A 16,556-nucleotide genomic window follows, 5' to 3' on the forward strand; every position below is an offset into this window, starting at 1 on the left:
TGGTCCATCGTATGGTGGCTGCAAAGCTCCCGTTGGCGCGTCGTGACGAAGAAATACTTGTTGCGTTGTAGTCAAGTCTTTATACGTAAACGTAGCTTTCTGTCCGTGTCTTTTTAGTTTTGGCTGCAGGTTTCTCATAATTTTATTTAGTCGTGCTGCGAAACCTTCCGTGTCGACAATCTTTGCGCAGGTCTCTTCGAGGAACTGTCCGGGTAATCGGATTGATTCTCCGAAGACCATTTCAGCCGGTGTCGCTTGCAGGTCCTCCTTCCATGCTGCTCTAATGCCCATCAGGATCACTGGTAGAATTTCTGCCCATTCTTCCGTCTGGTGACTTTTAATGGCTGTTTTCAACTGCCGGTGGAATCTTTCGATCATGCCGTTCGCTTGTGGATGATATGCTGTGGTGCGAAGGTGTGCTGAACCCGTTAACTTTGTAAGTGTTTTGAACAGCTCGGATTCAAACTGCCGTCCCTGGTCCGTCGTAACTCGTGCTGGTGTGCCATATCTGGCTATCCAATTGTTGAAAAACTGTCTTGCCACAGTTTCTGCGGTGATGTCGTCGACGGGTATTGCTTCTGGCCACCTTGTAAAACGATCAATGATGGTTAAGCAGTATTTGTAGCCCTGGGATGTCGGCATGGGTCCCACTATGTCCATGTGAACATGTTGAAAATGTTTGGTAGGTCCTAGGAAGTTTCCTGTTGGCGAGACCGTGTGCTTGTATACCTTGGCTCTCTGACACTGAAGGCATGCTTGAGCCCATTTTCGACAGTCGTTTTGTATGTTTGGCCATATATATTTTTGTTTGACCAATCTCGTTGTAGCCTTTATCCCTGGATGTGATAAGCCATGCAGGCTCTGAAAAGCCTGCCGTCTATATGGCTCTGTCACGTAGGGGCGTGCGACTGGTGTCGAAGTGTCACAATACAATTTTGTCGTTGTGCCAGGTATCTGTATTTTTGTTAATTTCAGTGATGACTTGATGCTGCCATCTAATAACTGCTTTAATTCCGGGTCTTCTTGCTGCGATTTTGCCAATCCTTCGAAGTCCGGTGCTTTCTCAATTGCTTCAACGCGGGATAGCGTGTCTGCAACTACGTTGTCTTTTCCAGCCACGTGTTGAATGTCCGTTGAGAATTGCCCAACGAAGTCCAGATGCCTTGCTTGCCGAGGAGAGCTGCGCAACAGATCTTGTTGAAAAGCGTATATCAAGGGCTTATGGTCCGTGAAGATGGTAAATTTCCGTCCTTCTAGTAGATGCCGGAAATATTTTACTGCCGTATAGATGGCTAGAAGCTCTCTGTCATACGGGCTGTATTTTCGCTGCGCTGGATTAAGCTTCTTGCTCATAAATGCTAATGGCTGCCATCCGTTGTCTGTTTCTTGCTGAACCACTGCCCCGAGTGCTGTGTCTGAAGCATCTGTAGTCAACGTGAGCTTGGCTTCAGTTATGGGATGTGCTAAGAGCGTAGCTTTCGAGAGGCTATCTTTGCATCTCTGAAAAGCTTGCTCGAGCTGCTGAGTCCACTCGATTGGAGTTTTTCCTTTTGCTTTAGGACCTCGTAAGACATCATGTAACGTGGCTTGGTCTTTTGCAGCTTCCGGTATGAACCTCCGGTAAAAGTTCAAGGTTCCCAGGAATTGTCTAAGCTGCTTGATATTTTCTGGCTTCTTGAAGTCGCGTATAGCTTGGACTTTTTCAGGCAATGGGCGAGTGCCTTCTGCTGATACGAGGTATCCGAGAAACTTCACCTGTGAAGCTCCCAAAACGCATTTGGCCGGATTTAGTTGGACGCCATACGCTTCAAGACGACGAAATACTTCTTCTAAATGTTTTAGATGCTCTTCTTCCGTTGCGGAGGCGATTATGATATCGTCTATGTATGCGTAGCAGTAGTCCAAGCCACGCAAGACCTCGTTTATAAATCTCTGGAAGGTCTGTGCTGCGTTCCGTAATCCGAAAGGCATATATAAGTACTCGAATAGCCCGAATGGCGTGATAATGGCTGTTTTGGGGATGTCGTCTGGGTGAACCGGGATTTGATTGTAAGCTCTGACTAAATCCAAAGTTGAAAAAAATTTCTTTCCGCTCAGGGAATGGCTGAAATCTTCTATGTGAGATATTGGATATCGGTCAGGCTCAGTCCGAGAGTTCACCTTTCTATAATCCCCGCAGGATCTCCAGGAGTTTCCTTTTTTAGGAGCCATGTGTAGCGGTGAGGCCCAAGGGCTTTTAGACGGTCGAATAATTCCTTCTTCAAGAAGTAGATCAAACTCTGCTTTGGCTGCTTTTAATTTGTCGGGTGCCAACCTTCGTGGTCGACATGCTTCCGGAGGTCCTGGTGTGGTCTTGATGTAATGCATCGTTGAGTGAGGCTGCTTTTGCCGGTGCGTTCCCGTAGTCCTTGTGATACCGGGAAATCGAGCCAGCGATTGATGAAAGGGGGTGTCTCCCATGACAGCTTTAACTGACGGTAACGTGTCTCTATTTGCCGTCCCGTTTGCTTTGAGTCCTGTTTTCGCATCAACCAGCTGTCCCTCTTTTACGTCCGGGAGCAGATGGAAATGAGCCAGGAAGTCGGATCCAATTATTGGCGTAGTTACGTCTGCGACGACGAATCTCCACGGAAATGCACGGCGTAGACCGAGATCAGGCTGTATTGTGAGATCTCCGTATGTTTTAATGTTGGATCCATTAGCCGCGAATAGCTCTCTCGTGTCAGCCCAGCGTCGTGTTCGTACCAACGAGCGAGGGTATACGCTGACATCGGAGCCGGTATCGATGAGATATCGAATCTTCGTGCTGCGGTCAGTGACAAATAAGCGGCATGGGTTCGGGCAAAGGCCGTTTGCCGCTGACAACGACTGCCCGGTTAGTTTTCCAGTGCCTTCTTGAAGTTGCACGGCTGTGTGCATTTTCGAGCCTTTTCCTTGAACCGACGGTGGAAGTAGCAAATATCTGCTTCCTTTTCTTCTTTCTGGCCTTTTCTGGAACGACTCCTGGGACGATCGCGCTTGTTGCTTCTGTTATTAGAACGAGACAGTCGGCTCTCTAAGCTTGTTGCCGACTGCATACTGGCGACTGTCACAGCTCTGCAGGTAACTTCATGAATTCGGTCTGCCTGCTCGGCTACGTCTTCTAAGTTGTCAGCGTTCCGTGTGGCCAAAATAGCCTGTAATTGGGATGGCAATCTGCCTATCCATAATGTACGCAGGAGCTGCTCCGGAATGGCCGTGCTGGCCAAGGCCTGTAGATGCCGTAAGAATTGAGAAGGTCTTCGATCGCCCATCTCTTCGAGCTCTAAGAGCTGGCGGATTTGTTGTTCCTGAGAGATTGATAGGCGTTGTATTAATGCCTTCTTGATACTTTCATATTTATTTTCTTCAGGAGGCCTCGTTATCAGATCCTTAATTTCTCTGGCCTGCTTAGTCTCTATGTGTGACAAGACGTAAGCATATTTAGTACTGTCTTGCGTTATGCTTCCCAGTGTAAATTGACTTTCGAGTTGTGCGAACCATAATTCAGGCTCGTCCGTCCAGAAAGGAGGTACTTTTAAAGCCACTCTGTTGATCTGCGATCGTTCTTCTGAGTTTCCTCCTTGTGTGTCCGTCATTGTTAATTTGTTTATGTATATTTTTATTAGAGCGAGATAGAGCGAGCGTCGGAGTCACCAATTTGTGGAGGTAGGATATCGGGTGAAGGTGCGTCGATTCCCACAATAACGAATCTTTTTCAATTATCTAAAATCTCGCTCTATTTATTCATGCTCTATGTACAGATAAAATATTTCTTTGATATGTATAAGTAGGTGGTCGTGTATATCAATATAAGATATCAGTGTGTAGTGTAATATTCTCATTCTGACTGTGTTATTAGAATGTTAGGGACCTCTTCTTTATGGAACTAATCTTCCGCGGGATAGAAAGATTACGTCCGGGAGTCCCTGGCTTGCCTCTTGGAGTAGACGGAATAGGACTGAATCGGGCCCGAGGAAGTCGAGGTCGTGGAGGAGTCTTGAAAATAGATTCCGTCTGTGTTGATACCGAAATCCCAGGATCGCTTGGTTTAGGAGGTAAATCGATGAGTTGTAGCTTCCAAGGTAGTAATGTCTCTACCTTGGAGAACGGAAGTGGATTTTTTATCCTGATAACCGGCTCAGTGACCAGAATGGTAACAGGGATAAACTTCCACCTCGTCTTGAACTCAGGAGTCGGAATGGTGATTGGAATAAGCTTCCACGGTGGAGTCTCTTCCTCCGAGATTAGGTTAGGACTCTTTGGTTTCTCCTCAGGAGTCGGAATTGGAGTTGGAGTAGATGGAACCTTGGCTACCACCGATTTTACTGTCACCCGACGGGCTGGGCCAGTATGACCCCAGTTGGCAATCGGGGTAAACCTCCACGTCGTCTTGGTCCTCGGAATAAGCTTCCACGATGGAATCTCTACCTTAGAGATCAGGGAAGGATCCTTCGGAATACCCTCAGGAGCAGGAGCAGGAATCGGAGTTGGAGAAGGCAGCGCCTTGGTCTCCACCGGATTCGGTGTTGCCCGATGGGCTGGGTCACTATGACCCCGAAAACCTTTCCGCGGCAGGGTGTCGGTTGACTCTTACCGCAGCAAGTTAACGCCCTGCAAAGCAGGTATAAACGAAGGCCCCAGAAGGAGCGCGCTTCGTATCAAACGGAGGCCCTGATGAGCACACTCCGAATGTCAGGGGCCCTGGTAGTGAGCACACCCTGTCAAAAGAGAGTTATGTCAGGGGCCCTGGTAGGGAGCACGCCCTGACTGGCTATCTCAAGGAAAGCTGGAGAAGCCCCGCTGAGCTGCCCTTTATATAGCAGTCGATGGGGAACTTTTCTTACGAGTAAATCCGCCGGCGATGCGCCGCGTAGCGGGCGCGCGTCGAACTGTCCGGCCGATCGATATCGTGCCGTCCCCCGCGCCGCGCGCCTCCCGTCATACTGCCGGCGTCGCGTGCGCGCTGTCGCGCGGTCGTGGCGGACAGCTGACCGCCACATCTAGTTATTCAATTCTTCAATTAAGAATATAAAATTAAAACAAAAATTCGATTTGCTTATTATTTTGACTTTTCTTCGATAAAATATTATAATGTTCTTTAAATAAGTATAAATTCTTTTTTCGAGTACATGATAATGACTTTTTATAAAATTTGTAACGAATACATTTTAAGACTATTATCAAGAAAATATTCTTTCTTAAAGACAACTGTTACTTACTCAAAGAAAAAAAGTAAATTGAGTAATCGCTTTTTTAAGCAGTAGAATTGATATTTTTCTGTGTACATTGTAACCCGATTTTCCTCGGTCTCGCCAGCCGAGGTGGCGCGGCCACAAATTAATTGCTAATAGACAGACGGCAGCTCCGAGGTGTTCACGGAGTCAAAGTCCTCACCGTCACCTTCCATATACGTTATCCTCGACGAAACATTCCGATTGGGCGCCAGGTGCGATTACGCGCACCACGTTTCGACAATTTGGGTCTCGAAATCTGTTCCTACTGCCTCACCGCAAGCTCAGGGCGTAGTTCCAAGTCACGAGGGGTGAAGGCGAAGAGGGAGCGTAACGCAATCGACACAAAATAAATAATAACAATAGAGATATATTTCACATAAGCGGTATGCACAATATGGTTGGAATTCAGGAATACAGTTCCGATGTTCGGTAGCACCGCGGTAATCGAGTCGGCGTCTAACACACGCACGGGGCGCGTGATCGCCTTATGTCCGCGAGGCTCTCTTTTCGAGCAAGCGCGATAATACTTGTCCGGACGAACAGCGCAAAATACCCGCGAGGCTCTTAAGCGAGCTCAGCAATCTCGATCCGTACAGTCGCGAAAACGCGGTAATTCGTACGACGCGAGTACGCGATATCCTCAATCCGCATACGCAACCCTTCCCAAAACCTCGGCGCTACACATCAAACACGAATGCACAATCGGCCGCGAATGCACAATACCGTAAACTCGAACACGCAATGACTCTCATGAACGCGACATGGTACACGAAACGTGAATTCACAATACGTTCGCGAAATTCCCTTTTCGAGCGAGCGCGACGATACTTGCTCGCACACGCGACGCAAAATATCCGCGAAGCTCTCGACGCAACGCAATGTGCCCGACGCAATACACTTCTCGAAAGTACACTCGCGAAATCCCTTCTCGAGCAAGCGCGACGGTACTTGCTCGCACTCACACGACGCAAAACATCCGCGGAGCTCGCGACGCAACGCACGCACGATGCTCCTCCGCGCACGACGAGCACCAATTTCCACAACTACGCAACACTATACAACCATATCTGCCGAAGCGCACCGCCCGCGGCACGCTTCCGCCCACGACTCACGAATATGCAACATTAGACAATTAACGCGGATTGACTGTCGACCGCGTTTGGAGCTTTCGAGGAGGGCCTTCACTAATTTTCCTGACTGCGATCCCGGCCGGCCACGCGTCCGCGATCTTAACTGCAAGCCACGACAAGCGAATCGGCATCCACGGCAACGGGAGCCGGCAACCGCGTGCAGAAGTTAATCCGGTCGATCTGCACGGTAATCTAATCGGTATTCGTACGCTCAATCGTACGGGGCCGTGGCCGAGATCGAGCCCTTAATATCGCGGCAGTACCGGAGTGGAGATCTTACAGGTTGGCTGCTCGCTGCTGCTCGGCGGCGTCGGGGCGCTCGTCCAGAGGTGGCTCCTCGGCTGCGGCTGGTTCGACAGTGCGGAGTGGCCGCTCTGGCGGGACCGCGCCGGGCCCCCGCACACGCGCCTTAAAGCTCGCAGTGTTCTGCCCCGCCGATTGGTCGTGCGTGTCGCCGTGCTCGCGGCGCCGCTCGTAATGTCCGCCGTTTCCCGCGGTCCGTTCAATCCGCTGTTTTGTGTACGGGCCCATTGCCGTCTTAGCCCGGCTGGTCAGGCCGTGGCTATGCCGCTCGGCCCGTCGGTCCCGACGGAGGAGATGTACGGGTCGTCCACCCCGCTGCAGCCGCGGGGGTGCACCCTTGGTAACGCTGCGGCGGGGCCAGGGTCGTGCCGTGCGAGACTGTTCCTGCGCTTCTCCAGCGGCGGGCCCCGGCGACCCGCCCGTCGGCCGACCACTCCGCCCAGCGCTCTCGAAGCGCCCGTCCTTCCCTCGTAGCGACACTCCGGTCGTTACATGCCTCCATCGTCGGTGATCCCACGCTCCGGCACCACCGGTCATTCATACGAAATCTAACTTAAAGGCGATTAGCGCAAATGGCCCTTCCCCTCCCCGAGTCGAGGCGCCATCCCCGACCTTCCCCTCGGCCGAGCTACCGCCTGGGTGGAGGACGCGACTTTGTCACGTCACAACATGTATGCATGTATACACGTATGTACATACATACGTACGCACCAAAAATTTTTCTATGCTGTTAGAAAATTTTATTTTTATTTAAAAAAGGCGAGAAACTATCATCGCTCAGGACGGGGGTCCAGCGTTACGCGCCGCTCGTGCGTAGCCATTGCCGCTTGTAATAAACAATTGCCCGCGCGCCGATCGCGGGGCGGCCGCATCTCGCCGCGCGCTTGCATTTGGCGGTGGGCTGGGCTAATACGTCGATTTTTAATCATTAATAACTCATCAACTATTGCGAAAATTGCAAAATGGTACATGACTTTTCGACTCAGTTTGGTCCGCTCTATCTGGATACGAGCAAAGTACCAAATATTCAGGGACACCCTGTATATTGTGCGTAGAGTTTTTATTCAGTATTTATTCATATTTTATTTTGATTAGAGAGATTAAGAGTAGAGTACCGAATAGGTACACGTTTTTAGGCGACAAGCCACCGTTTTACAATAATGATTTATTATTTTATTATTATTCTTGAGAGATAGATTTTAAATACACGAAAGTACACCCGAGTGCATTCGACACGAATTAATAATTAAGATTGCGAGATATTTACAAATAAAAACAACATAAACAACATAATTACACATAATAATAATATATATACCCCAAGTGAAAATATCCTGTCAAAGTTCCACAATGATTAACGACAGAACTTATATAATTCTTTTAACATTTATAACAATACTATTCGTCATTTTCATCATATATATGATCCTACTTATTTATCCAGTTAATATTACATTCAAATCAAACAACGATCCATGCTATATGCAATAATGCAGTTTAAAGAGTTTATAATAATTTCAGTAATAATATTTTTCCCTATACTTACCTGTTTCCCGAACATGGACATAGTCCTTACACTTTACACACTGTTCACACTATACATATTAATTTTAAGCATAGGAGTCGATCCACGATTGATCCGCGAGTGACAGTCGAGTCAAATAACATTTACCATTCATTTTACACTTAAGTTTATATAATTGCGAATAATTCTAGCCAGCGTTGATAATTCAACTTATTTTATATTATGCGTTTATTTAGATTTTACTACTTACATTGACAAAGAGCAGGACGAATTCCTGAGTATTTTATAACGATTACATGTGTTTTAAGAATTTTAATAGCGATTACACTTTCCTTACACTTTTCAGTACCAGTTACACTTTTACAGGCCTTAAGCCGATTGGAACGCATGTTTCACTTAATTACAATTATTCCATGATTTAGTTACAGAAAATGACTTTTTTGTTCGATTGAGAGTCAAAGACATTTAATTTTTAACATTTACACTTAGAATAAGCGTGCGAGATGAGCCAGCGACGGCTCTACACTTTTCCAACACTTTTTACACCATCTACACTCGACGACTTAGAATAAGCGTGCGAGATGAGCCAGCGACGGCTCTACACTTTGATTACACTTTCTTACACTATTTACACTTACATCTTAGGATTAAGCATATGAGATGAGCCAGCGAAGGCTCTACACTCTTGATACACTTTTAGCACTTCAAGTGCAGTTTCCATTATATTATTGCTATTTTCAATTAATTACAAGTAATTATGATTTCCGACGCAGAGAACAGTCAATTGGAGCAATTCCAGAACAGAAAGATTAATTTCATGATTTATAAGACACTTTACAATTATTTCATACATTTGATTACACTTTATTACACTTTTGTGAACTATCTACACTTTAACACGGCCTTTAGCCGATTTGACTACTTTATAATAATTTTGATACTTTTATAACATTCCCTGTCGATTTAAAGATTGATTATTATTAGATTATGCGTGCGATAGTTTTAAGTCGCGATATACTTACCTTTGATACATACCTTTACTTACACCGATCCGGTGGTGAGATAAGACGACTCCATAGCGATTCTGGGTACCTGAAAGAAAGAAAGAAATTAGAAATGGGTAAAAATTACCTGTACATACTTACCTGGAATCGGGATTCGTCATTGTGACTTTTAAGAGTCACTCGGTGCAAATCGAGTGACTCCTCGTTCTCTTGCGCGATTTTCATCGGTGCAGCGACGTGATTGGTTCACGCACGAAAGTCGGGCGATAGCCAACTCGCGCCGTTGCACTTAAGGTAGCATCTCTAGAACAGGTGCCGAGTCCCAACATCGACTCGGCGCACGAAATGCAGATGGAGCGGTACCATCTACACCCCACGGTACCAATGCGATGGCCTCGCGCCTAAAAGGCGGACTCAGCGCATGCGTGAGTCCGAGGTGGGAGAGCTCGACCCGTTTCTCCCGGACAGTCTGTCGCGAGCCTTCAAGACGTTAACACGTTGCGTCACAATAATTGAACAAGGCGGCCTTATCCCGTTATCCGCTAGCGTCAGTAGCGTGATTAATCTAATTGTAGAGACAGTGAGTGCGTGATACGGGAAATCCTATTGCGCTTATTGATCATTACGATCCGTGCATACGAAATTAGCGGCGGTTTGAAAATACTCGACGTACTTCCACGCGATCGAGCGAATACGTCCGCGAATAGAGATTGCTGTACGACCAGTATTAATAAATTGTTATTTGTTTATAATAACGAAACGAGTGTTGATTCGCGACCCCAGTGAATATCCTATCCGTATATCCGTATATTACGCTTCGCTTAATAAGGGCGTAGCCGACGGCCTTGAACACGTCCGCGACGTAGAAGACGGCAGCCATCTTGCTGAGAAGGAAGATCGGGGCAACGCAGTTAACTAGGCTTTCTGTATTGATGCCTGAAAATACAGTGGCGACCGTAATTTCAGCCCAAGTAGTAAGTGGCTATAATAAAGATTTTTATCATTTCATTCGTTGTTCCGGTCACAATCTTGGAATCGCATGTTACACCCGTGATTCCCCGACAGAGCCAGGAGCCCTATTCTTGAAATAGTTGCGTACACGCAAATAGCAAATTGCGAATGATCGCAATAGAAAATCCCTAGAACAGTATTCTTGACTGTCGCAAGTAGCAACGTGTACGCAATTTTTCGTATACGATGCAACGAATGGTTTATACCATTCGTTTCGTGAGAAACGTATACGTTTCAGTGATGAAAGACGTAATAGAAGCCTTCACACAAGAGGTTTGTTCTTTATTGCTACACTGAGTTCATACTGCACTGCACTGAACGGAACTAGTTCAAGCAGGACAAGTTATTTGTGAGCAAGTATAAAGAACGCGTCAGTGCAATAATCAACATGGCGATGATCTTGAATGATTTATTTGATTCTTCTGATGATGAAGAAAATAATATGTTTCCATTTCAACCTATTGTGCGTTACGATGACGATGGTATGTATTTTATATGCAATGTATTATTATATTATAAAAAATTAAAAATTTTTTGAAATTAATTTAACTTAATGTAAACTAACCTAGTAAGTATAATTTTTTATTTGCAGATTTTTATGAGTTACACATGTTACATCCAATTTTCGGATTAGCGCAAAGAATTGAACATGTGAAAATAAACAATTATATCGAACATATTGTTCATAATTATATTAACGTTGATTTTCTCATGCATTTTCGCTTGTCAAGAAGAGCAGCATATCAATTAATAGACCAATTTACAGTGTCGGAAATATTTACTTCTATACAAGGTGTGCATTTAACGAAATCAATTTAACTTTAAATATATACAGCAACAAAATAGTAAAAATAATACTTAAAAATGAAAATAAAAATATTTTATTATTTTGTATATTACTTTATTTTTTCAGAACGTGTACAAAATAATAAAATAAGCGCTGAAAAACATATTTTATGTTATTTATGGTTTGTGGGTCATCAAACAGGATCTTATCGAGATGTAGCAGATAGATTCGGAATAACAATAAGTGCGTTACACAGTAATAACAAGAGTAACCGATTTTATTTTAGCTTTAGCGCATCATATTATTAAATATCCAACTGATTTCGAAAAAGAACAAACCTCAAACTTTTATCTACAACGAAAAGGATTTCCTAATATAATTGGTAAATATATAAGAGTATATTCTCACATTTTTAATGTAAAATATTTTGCTCATTGAAATCTTCTCATTATTGAAATCTTTTTCAGGTGCTATTGATGGTTCTTACATCAAAATAGACAAACCTGCGGAAGATCCTGATTCCTATATAAATCGAAAACAATATTTTTCCATTCATGTGCAAGGGACGGTTAATCATGACATGAAATTTATTGACATATTTATTGGGTATCCAGGTTCCGTTCACGATGCAAGAGTTTTAAAAAATTCAACACTATATAATGATCTACATAATCTTTGTGGAGGTAAATAAAAAAAAATTGGTTTTATAATATAAACATGGACCTATATTATATATGAACTGTTCATCCCTTGCTAGAACAAAGAAATTTCTTGTCTACAGCATGACGAAAAGATGCAAAATAACTTCACACTTTCCCCTTTAAGAAGTGCGCCCATTGGATGGCGCAGACATTGACAACCAATGTGTACACTTCTTAGAGGGGAAAGCTTGAAGTTATTTTCAATCTCTATCATGCTGCTGCTACATTTTTTTACATAAGCAGTTCATATACATATAATAGGTTCATGATTATACATATATACATATATAATAATAATTTTCAGATAATTATTACCTGTTGGGAGATAGTGCTTATCCCTGTTTGAAACAATTGATTGTTCCATATAAGGATAACGGACACTTGACACGTGCACAAAGATCATTCAACCAGAAACTAAGCTCATGCAGAGTTGTTATCGAAAATGCATTTGGCTGCCTTAAGCAAAGATTTCGTCAGTTATACCATTTCAAATTGCGAGATATACCACGAATGGTACAAGTCATACATGCATGTTGTGTATTACATAACATTGCGAATGTGCAAGACCTACGCTATTTTGAACCACAGCTAAATGAAGAATATCCTGATATTGAATTACAAAATAGACCAATTGTAATGATCGATAATGCAAGGGAATATGAGGATGATGTGAGAGGAACGCATGTTCGTGACGAAATCTGTAATTTACTATCTCGATAAAAAGAAAATAATGTCAAATATTTTGTATTATAAATTTTTTTATTTTGTAATATATAAAATATAGAATATAGATATACATATATGTTTATAATATATATGCATAAAATTGTATTATATTGCCAAGTAATAAACAAACATCAAGAAAACAGTTTTGTATGTACATTAGCTTTTACATTACAGTTAGATATTGCAGTTACTACATAAAAAAGTTATTTATTAAGATAATATTTAAAACAAAAGAAACAGTATTGCATTAAATTGAAATAATGCCAAAAACAAAAAAATAAACTATAAAACTTTAAGTCTTTAACTCTTAATTACTTATTTAGTTTGTTTATCAAGAAAAGCTTTTAATAAATTATTTCTTTCTTCTCTCATTTTGTTTGCAATTATCAATTGCTCCTGTACTTTGTCTAAATATTTTTCATACGATTGTCTCATTTGTCTATATTCCGCTAATATCTCTTTTCTCTTTCAATTTTATCGTGCTTTTCTTCTTGAATACGATCTATCAGTTCTTTCATACTTTCTTGACACGTTTGCAAAACTTTTGCTGTTGTGCCCATTTGTCTCTTGTTTCTGCTTTGCATTTCTTCAACAGAAAGTGTGTTTTGTAGATTAGACTGATTAGACATAATTGATGTTGTTGCTATTGATTCTTGGTTGGTTGTTCCCGATTCAAATATTGAAAAATTTTGACTGGTTGATGCGTTACTTTCTGTCGGTATATTTTCTGTTTCAGATACACCAGTAGTGAACCTATAATGACATTAATTAATATTAAATACATTAAACAATTTGTGTAAACGATATTATTTGTGTATAAAGAAATGACTTCCATATATGTGTTCTTTAACCATTAACTAAACTTTAGTAATTATTATGTAAAAGATTATATAATATTATCTAATATAAGAAATAATACACAAAATTATTAAACAACTTATATAAAACTTACGTAGGTGTAGTTCTGTCAGTTCTTAGTATTGTGCCTTTATTTCCAGATGTAATTAGAGGTTCAATATTATGTTTACTCCCAATTAAATCGCCAATTCTCTATATAATGCATTTTATATTATAAAAAACATTTTCCTACTACAATTTTTTTAAGATAGATATTTGAAAAAAGTTAAAGCAAAAATCTTAGTACATGAGTATATATAAATGTATTATATTATTATGTATATATATTATATTAATTCTTCAGTTGAAATATAATAACTTACGTTTCATATGGACATGTTGCTCGACTTCTGCCAGTTTTTTATTATTTGTAATCATATTTTGTAAGCTCTTTCTAATGATTTAAATTTATTTTAGATTGTATATTTGATACATTATAGCCTTGTATATTCATTTCTTCTGCTATTTTTTGCCATAATACTTTTTTGTTTCTAATTTTCTTGTCGTAAGTAAATGTATTTTTTTTTATATAACATAAAAATAATTTTGTGCTTGCATCTGACCACGAAAATGTTTCTTCTATATTTTCTGAGCTTTCTGGTATTCTATTTTCCATGTAGTTGTCTTGTTGATTTTTTTATTGATTTCGTTATTATTATCATTTAACGGAATGAATATTGACTTGTTGTTTACCGTACAATTTATGGAGTCGCAGTTAAAATTGATCTCTGAATACAAATTTGAAATTCCAGCCCTCCTAAAAAAAATAATATATAAATTTTTATTATTGTCGATTTCTAATTACTCTCATATTTTATATGAATATATGATAGATAATTTGACTTACCTTCAGAAATGCAAGTAACAAATCCATTTTCATCAATTGAAATATTTCCTGCCGCATCTCTTTGTATAATTGCTGTTTCACTTTCCATGACTTTGCTTTCAGCTGATCTATTAGTTATAAAAATTCTTTTATATCTGTATAATGTAAATAATTCAGAATGTTTTGATTATAAATGCAATTTTATGCAATAAATACACTAGTTTAATATTTAATAGGTTATTTATATTTACAATAATAAATAAACCTAACTACCTAACTACTTAAATAGATTATTATTCTAATATTTAACAAGTTACTTTAATATTTAATAAGTTAATTTAATATTATAATTTGTTGTGATTACTTATTTATATTACTATTTATGTTTTCAGCCATTTTACTTACCCGGTCGTTGCACTGCACTGCCTGACCCTGCCTCAGACCTAGGGCAGCGAGTACACTGAACTATTGCACTGAACTTGGTTACACTGCAATAAGAACGTGTTTGCTCTACGTTGCACTGCAATAAAGAACGCTTCGGTGTCACTAGTGTACACTAGTGCAGAAAGTTCGGCAATAAAGAACAAACCTAAGAACGTCCACATCTTGATTGAGGTATCATAACCTATTAGGTAAGCATATTACATATTTTGTGTTAAAATAGAAGTATTGAAAATCACTAAATTATTGTCTTATAAATCTCAAGAAACACAAAAAACGCATAATTTATGCAAAAATGGATTTGGAAGACGTTGTAATAACGCACCGATTATGAACGCTTTGGAAAATGTGGACATTCCAGAGAGAAGAAGACGAAGATTTCATATCCGGAAAGATCCTTTCGAATTAAGTAACAAAGAATTTGTGCATTATTCCGACTTAATAAAGCTGCTGCGACAAATTTAATAGAAATTGTTGAGCCACGTTTGGCTCCTCAAACGAGAATATCTGCTATAAATGTGACAGCAAAGGTAATGTATTAATATTGTATAACTCAACTTAAATATATATATATATATATATGATATGCACACATTAAACTAAAAAACAAACAATACATGGGTTATAACAGCATTACGCTTTTTCGCGAGTGGATCGTATCAAATGAACATTGGTAAAAATATTTACATGGGTGTTAGTCGCCAACAGTCTCTCGCTGCATCCATGAAATTATTAATGTGGTATCGAGAGAAGAAATTCTGAAAGAGGGATTAAGTTTCCTAATACATAGCAGAATTGAATAAACTGCGAGCACAGTATGAATCTAATTTTTTTGTTTTAGCATACAAAAATAAACAATACATATATTACAGTATATTAATATTATATTACTGTTTTATTATTTCAGATTCTACAGAAAATTTGAATTCCCAGGTACAATAGGCTGCATTGATTGTACCCATGTTGCTATTTTCCACCATCGGCGAATAATAATGTTAATCCAGAACATATATACATAAATAGGAAAGGGTACCATTCAATAAATACTCATTGGTAAGTTTTAAATGAAATATAGCACATTAAATATATTGTACGCCCGTGCTGTGCGCTCGCTGTGCCGTGCGCTCATACGAGTCGCCCCGTAGCAGGTAGTCGCGAATCGTCCTAGCAACGGTTGTTTGTAAATTCGTTTGTCAGATTTACGCTCTGGATCTTGAACCGGACAGACGTGTCTGGATTATTGAGGCAATAAATCCGTGCCTTTTTTAAATAAGAGTATTCTTATTCCCGGTGACGGGGAAGCGCGGCGCGTTCGCGAGAGTGCGGGAGTGCGAGTGCGACGAACGCGCGGACGAGCGTCACATTTTGGGGGCTCGTCCGATCCTCGCTCGTCCGATCCGGACGAGCCCCCAAAGAGAGTAAGGTACAAAGGAAGAAGGAAAGAAAGTACAGAGAGGAAATTGGCGTGGCAGCAGATTTGGCGCCAGCCGCGGAGAGTGTTGGACATGCGGAAAGACCGGGCATTTCCGTTCCGAATGTCCTATGAAAAAGGGAAACGCGGCTTAGTCGAACTTAGCGGGGGAGGTTTGGCTCGCGTATTAATACCCCGAATTTTATTTGTGAAAATGTTCTGTGAATGGAAATAATAAACCGTTTTAAAAAGAAATAGAATTAAGTCGCGTTGTTATTATTTTTGTTATGATGGGAAAGTTGACGGAAGAGACTGTTCTTTCAAGGTGTTACGGGCTCCGATTGTCCATTCTTAGTAAGAAATTCGTGAAGGCAGGAAAGGAAAAACTTCATTGGAGGAAATAAATTTAAAATATCCTACTGGTGAAAAAGTTTTTATGAATTTAAAGTACAAGCTAAGGTAGAAATAGGAAATCATTCTGTGGTATTCCTTTACTAGTAGCTGATATTAATGATGATTGTATCCTAGGAGTAGATTTT

The 16,556-nt window shown here is 41.1% G+C and overlaps 1 protein-coding gene and 1 pseudogene across 1 annotated transcript; one reads left to right on the top strand and one right to left on the bottom strand.

Moving 5' to 3' along the window:
* Positions 1-2,876: 2,876 nt before the first annotated feature.
* Positions 2,877-3,617, bottom strand: LOC139786174 (uncharacterized). The gene has a single exon (XM_071725321.1). It carries the CDS (start codon positions 3,615-3,617, stop codon positions 2,877-2,879), a length of 741 nt encoding a protein of 246 aa, XP_071581422.1.
* Positions 3,618-10,616: 6,999 nt separating this feature from the next.
* On the top strand, positions 10,617-12,385 carry LOC139786175 (uncharacterized; annotated as a pseudogene).
* Positions 12,386-16,556: the final 4,171 nt, after the last annotated feature.

The sequence above is a fragment of the Temnothorax nylanderi genome, unplaced genomic scaffold (genome assembly GCF_030848795.1).
Source record: "Temnothorax nylanderi isolate EJ_2023f unplaced genomic scaffold, tnyl_v1.0 TNYL_tig0973_pilon, whole genome shotgun sequence".
Taxonomy (NCBI): domain Eukaryota; kingdom Metazoa; phylum Arthropoda; class Insecta; order Hymenoptera; family Formicidae; genus Temnothorax; species Temnothorax nylanderi.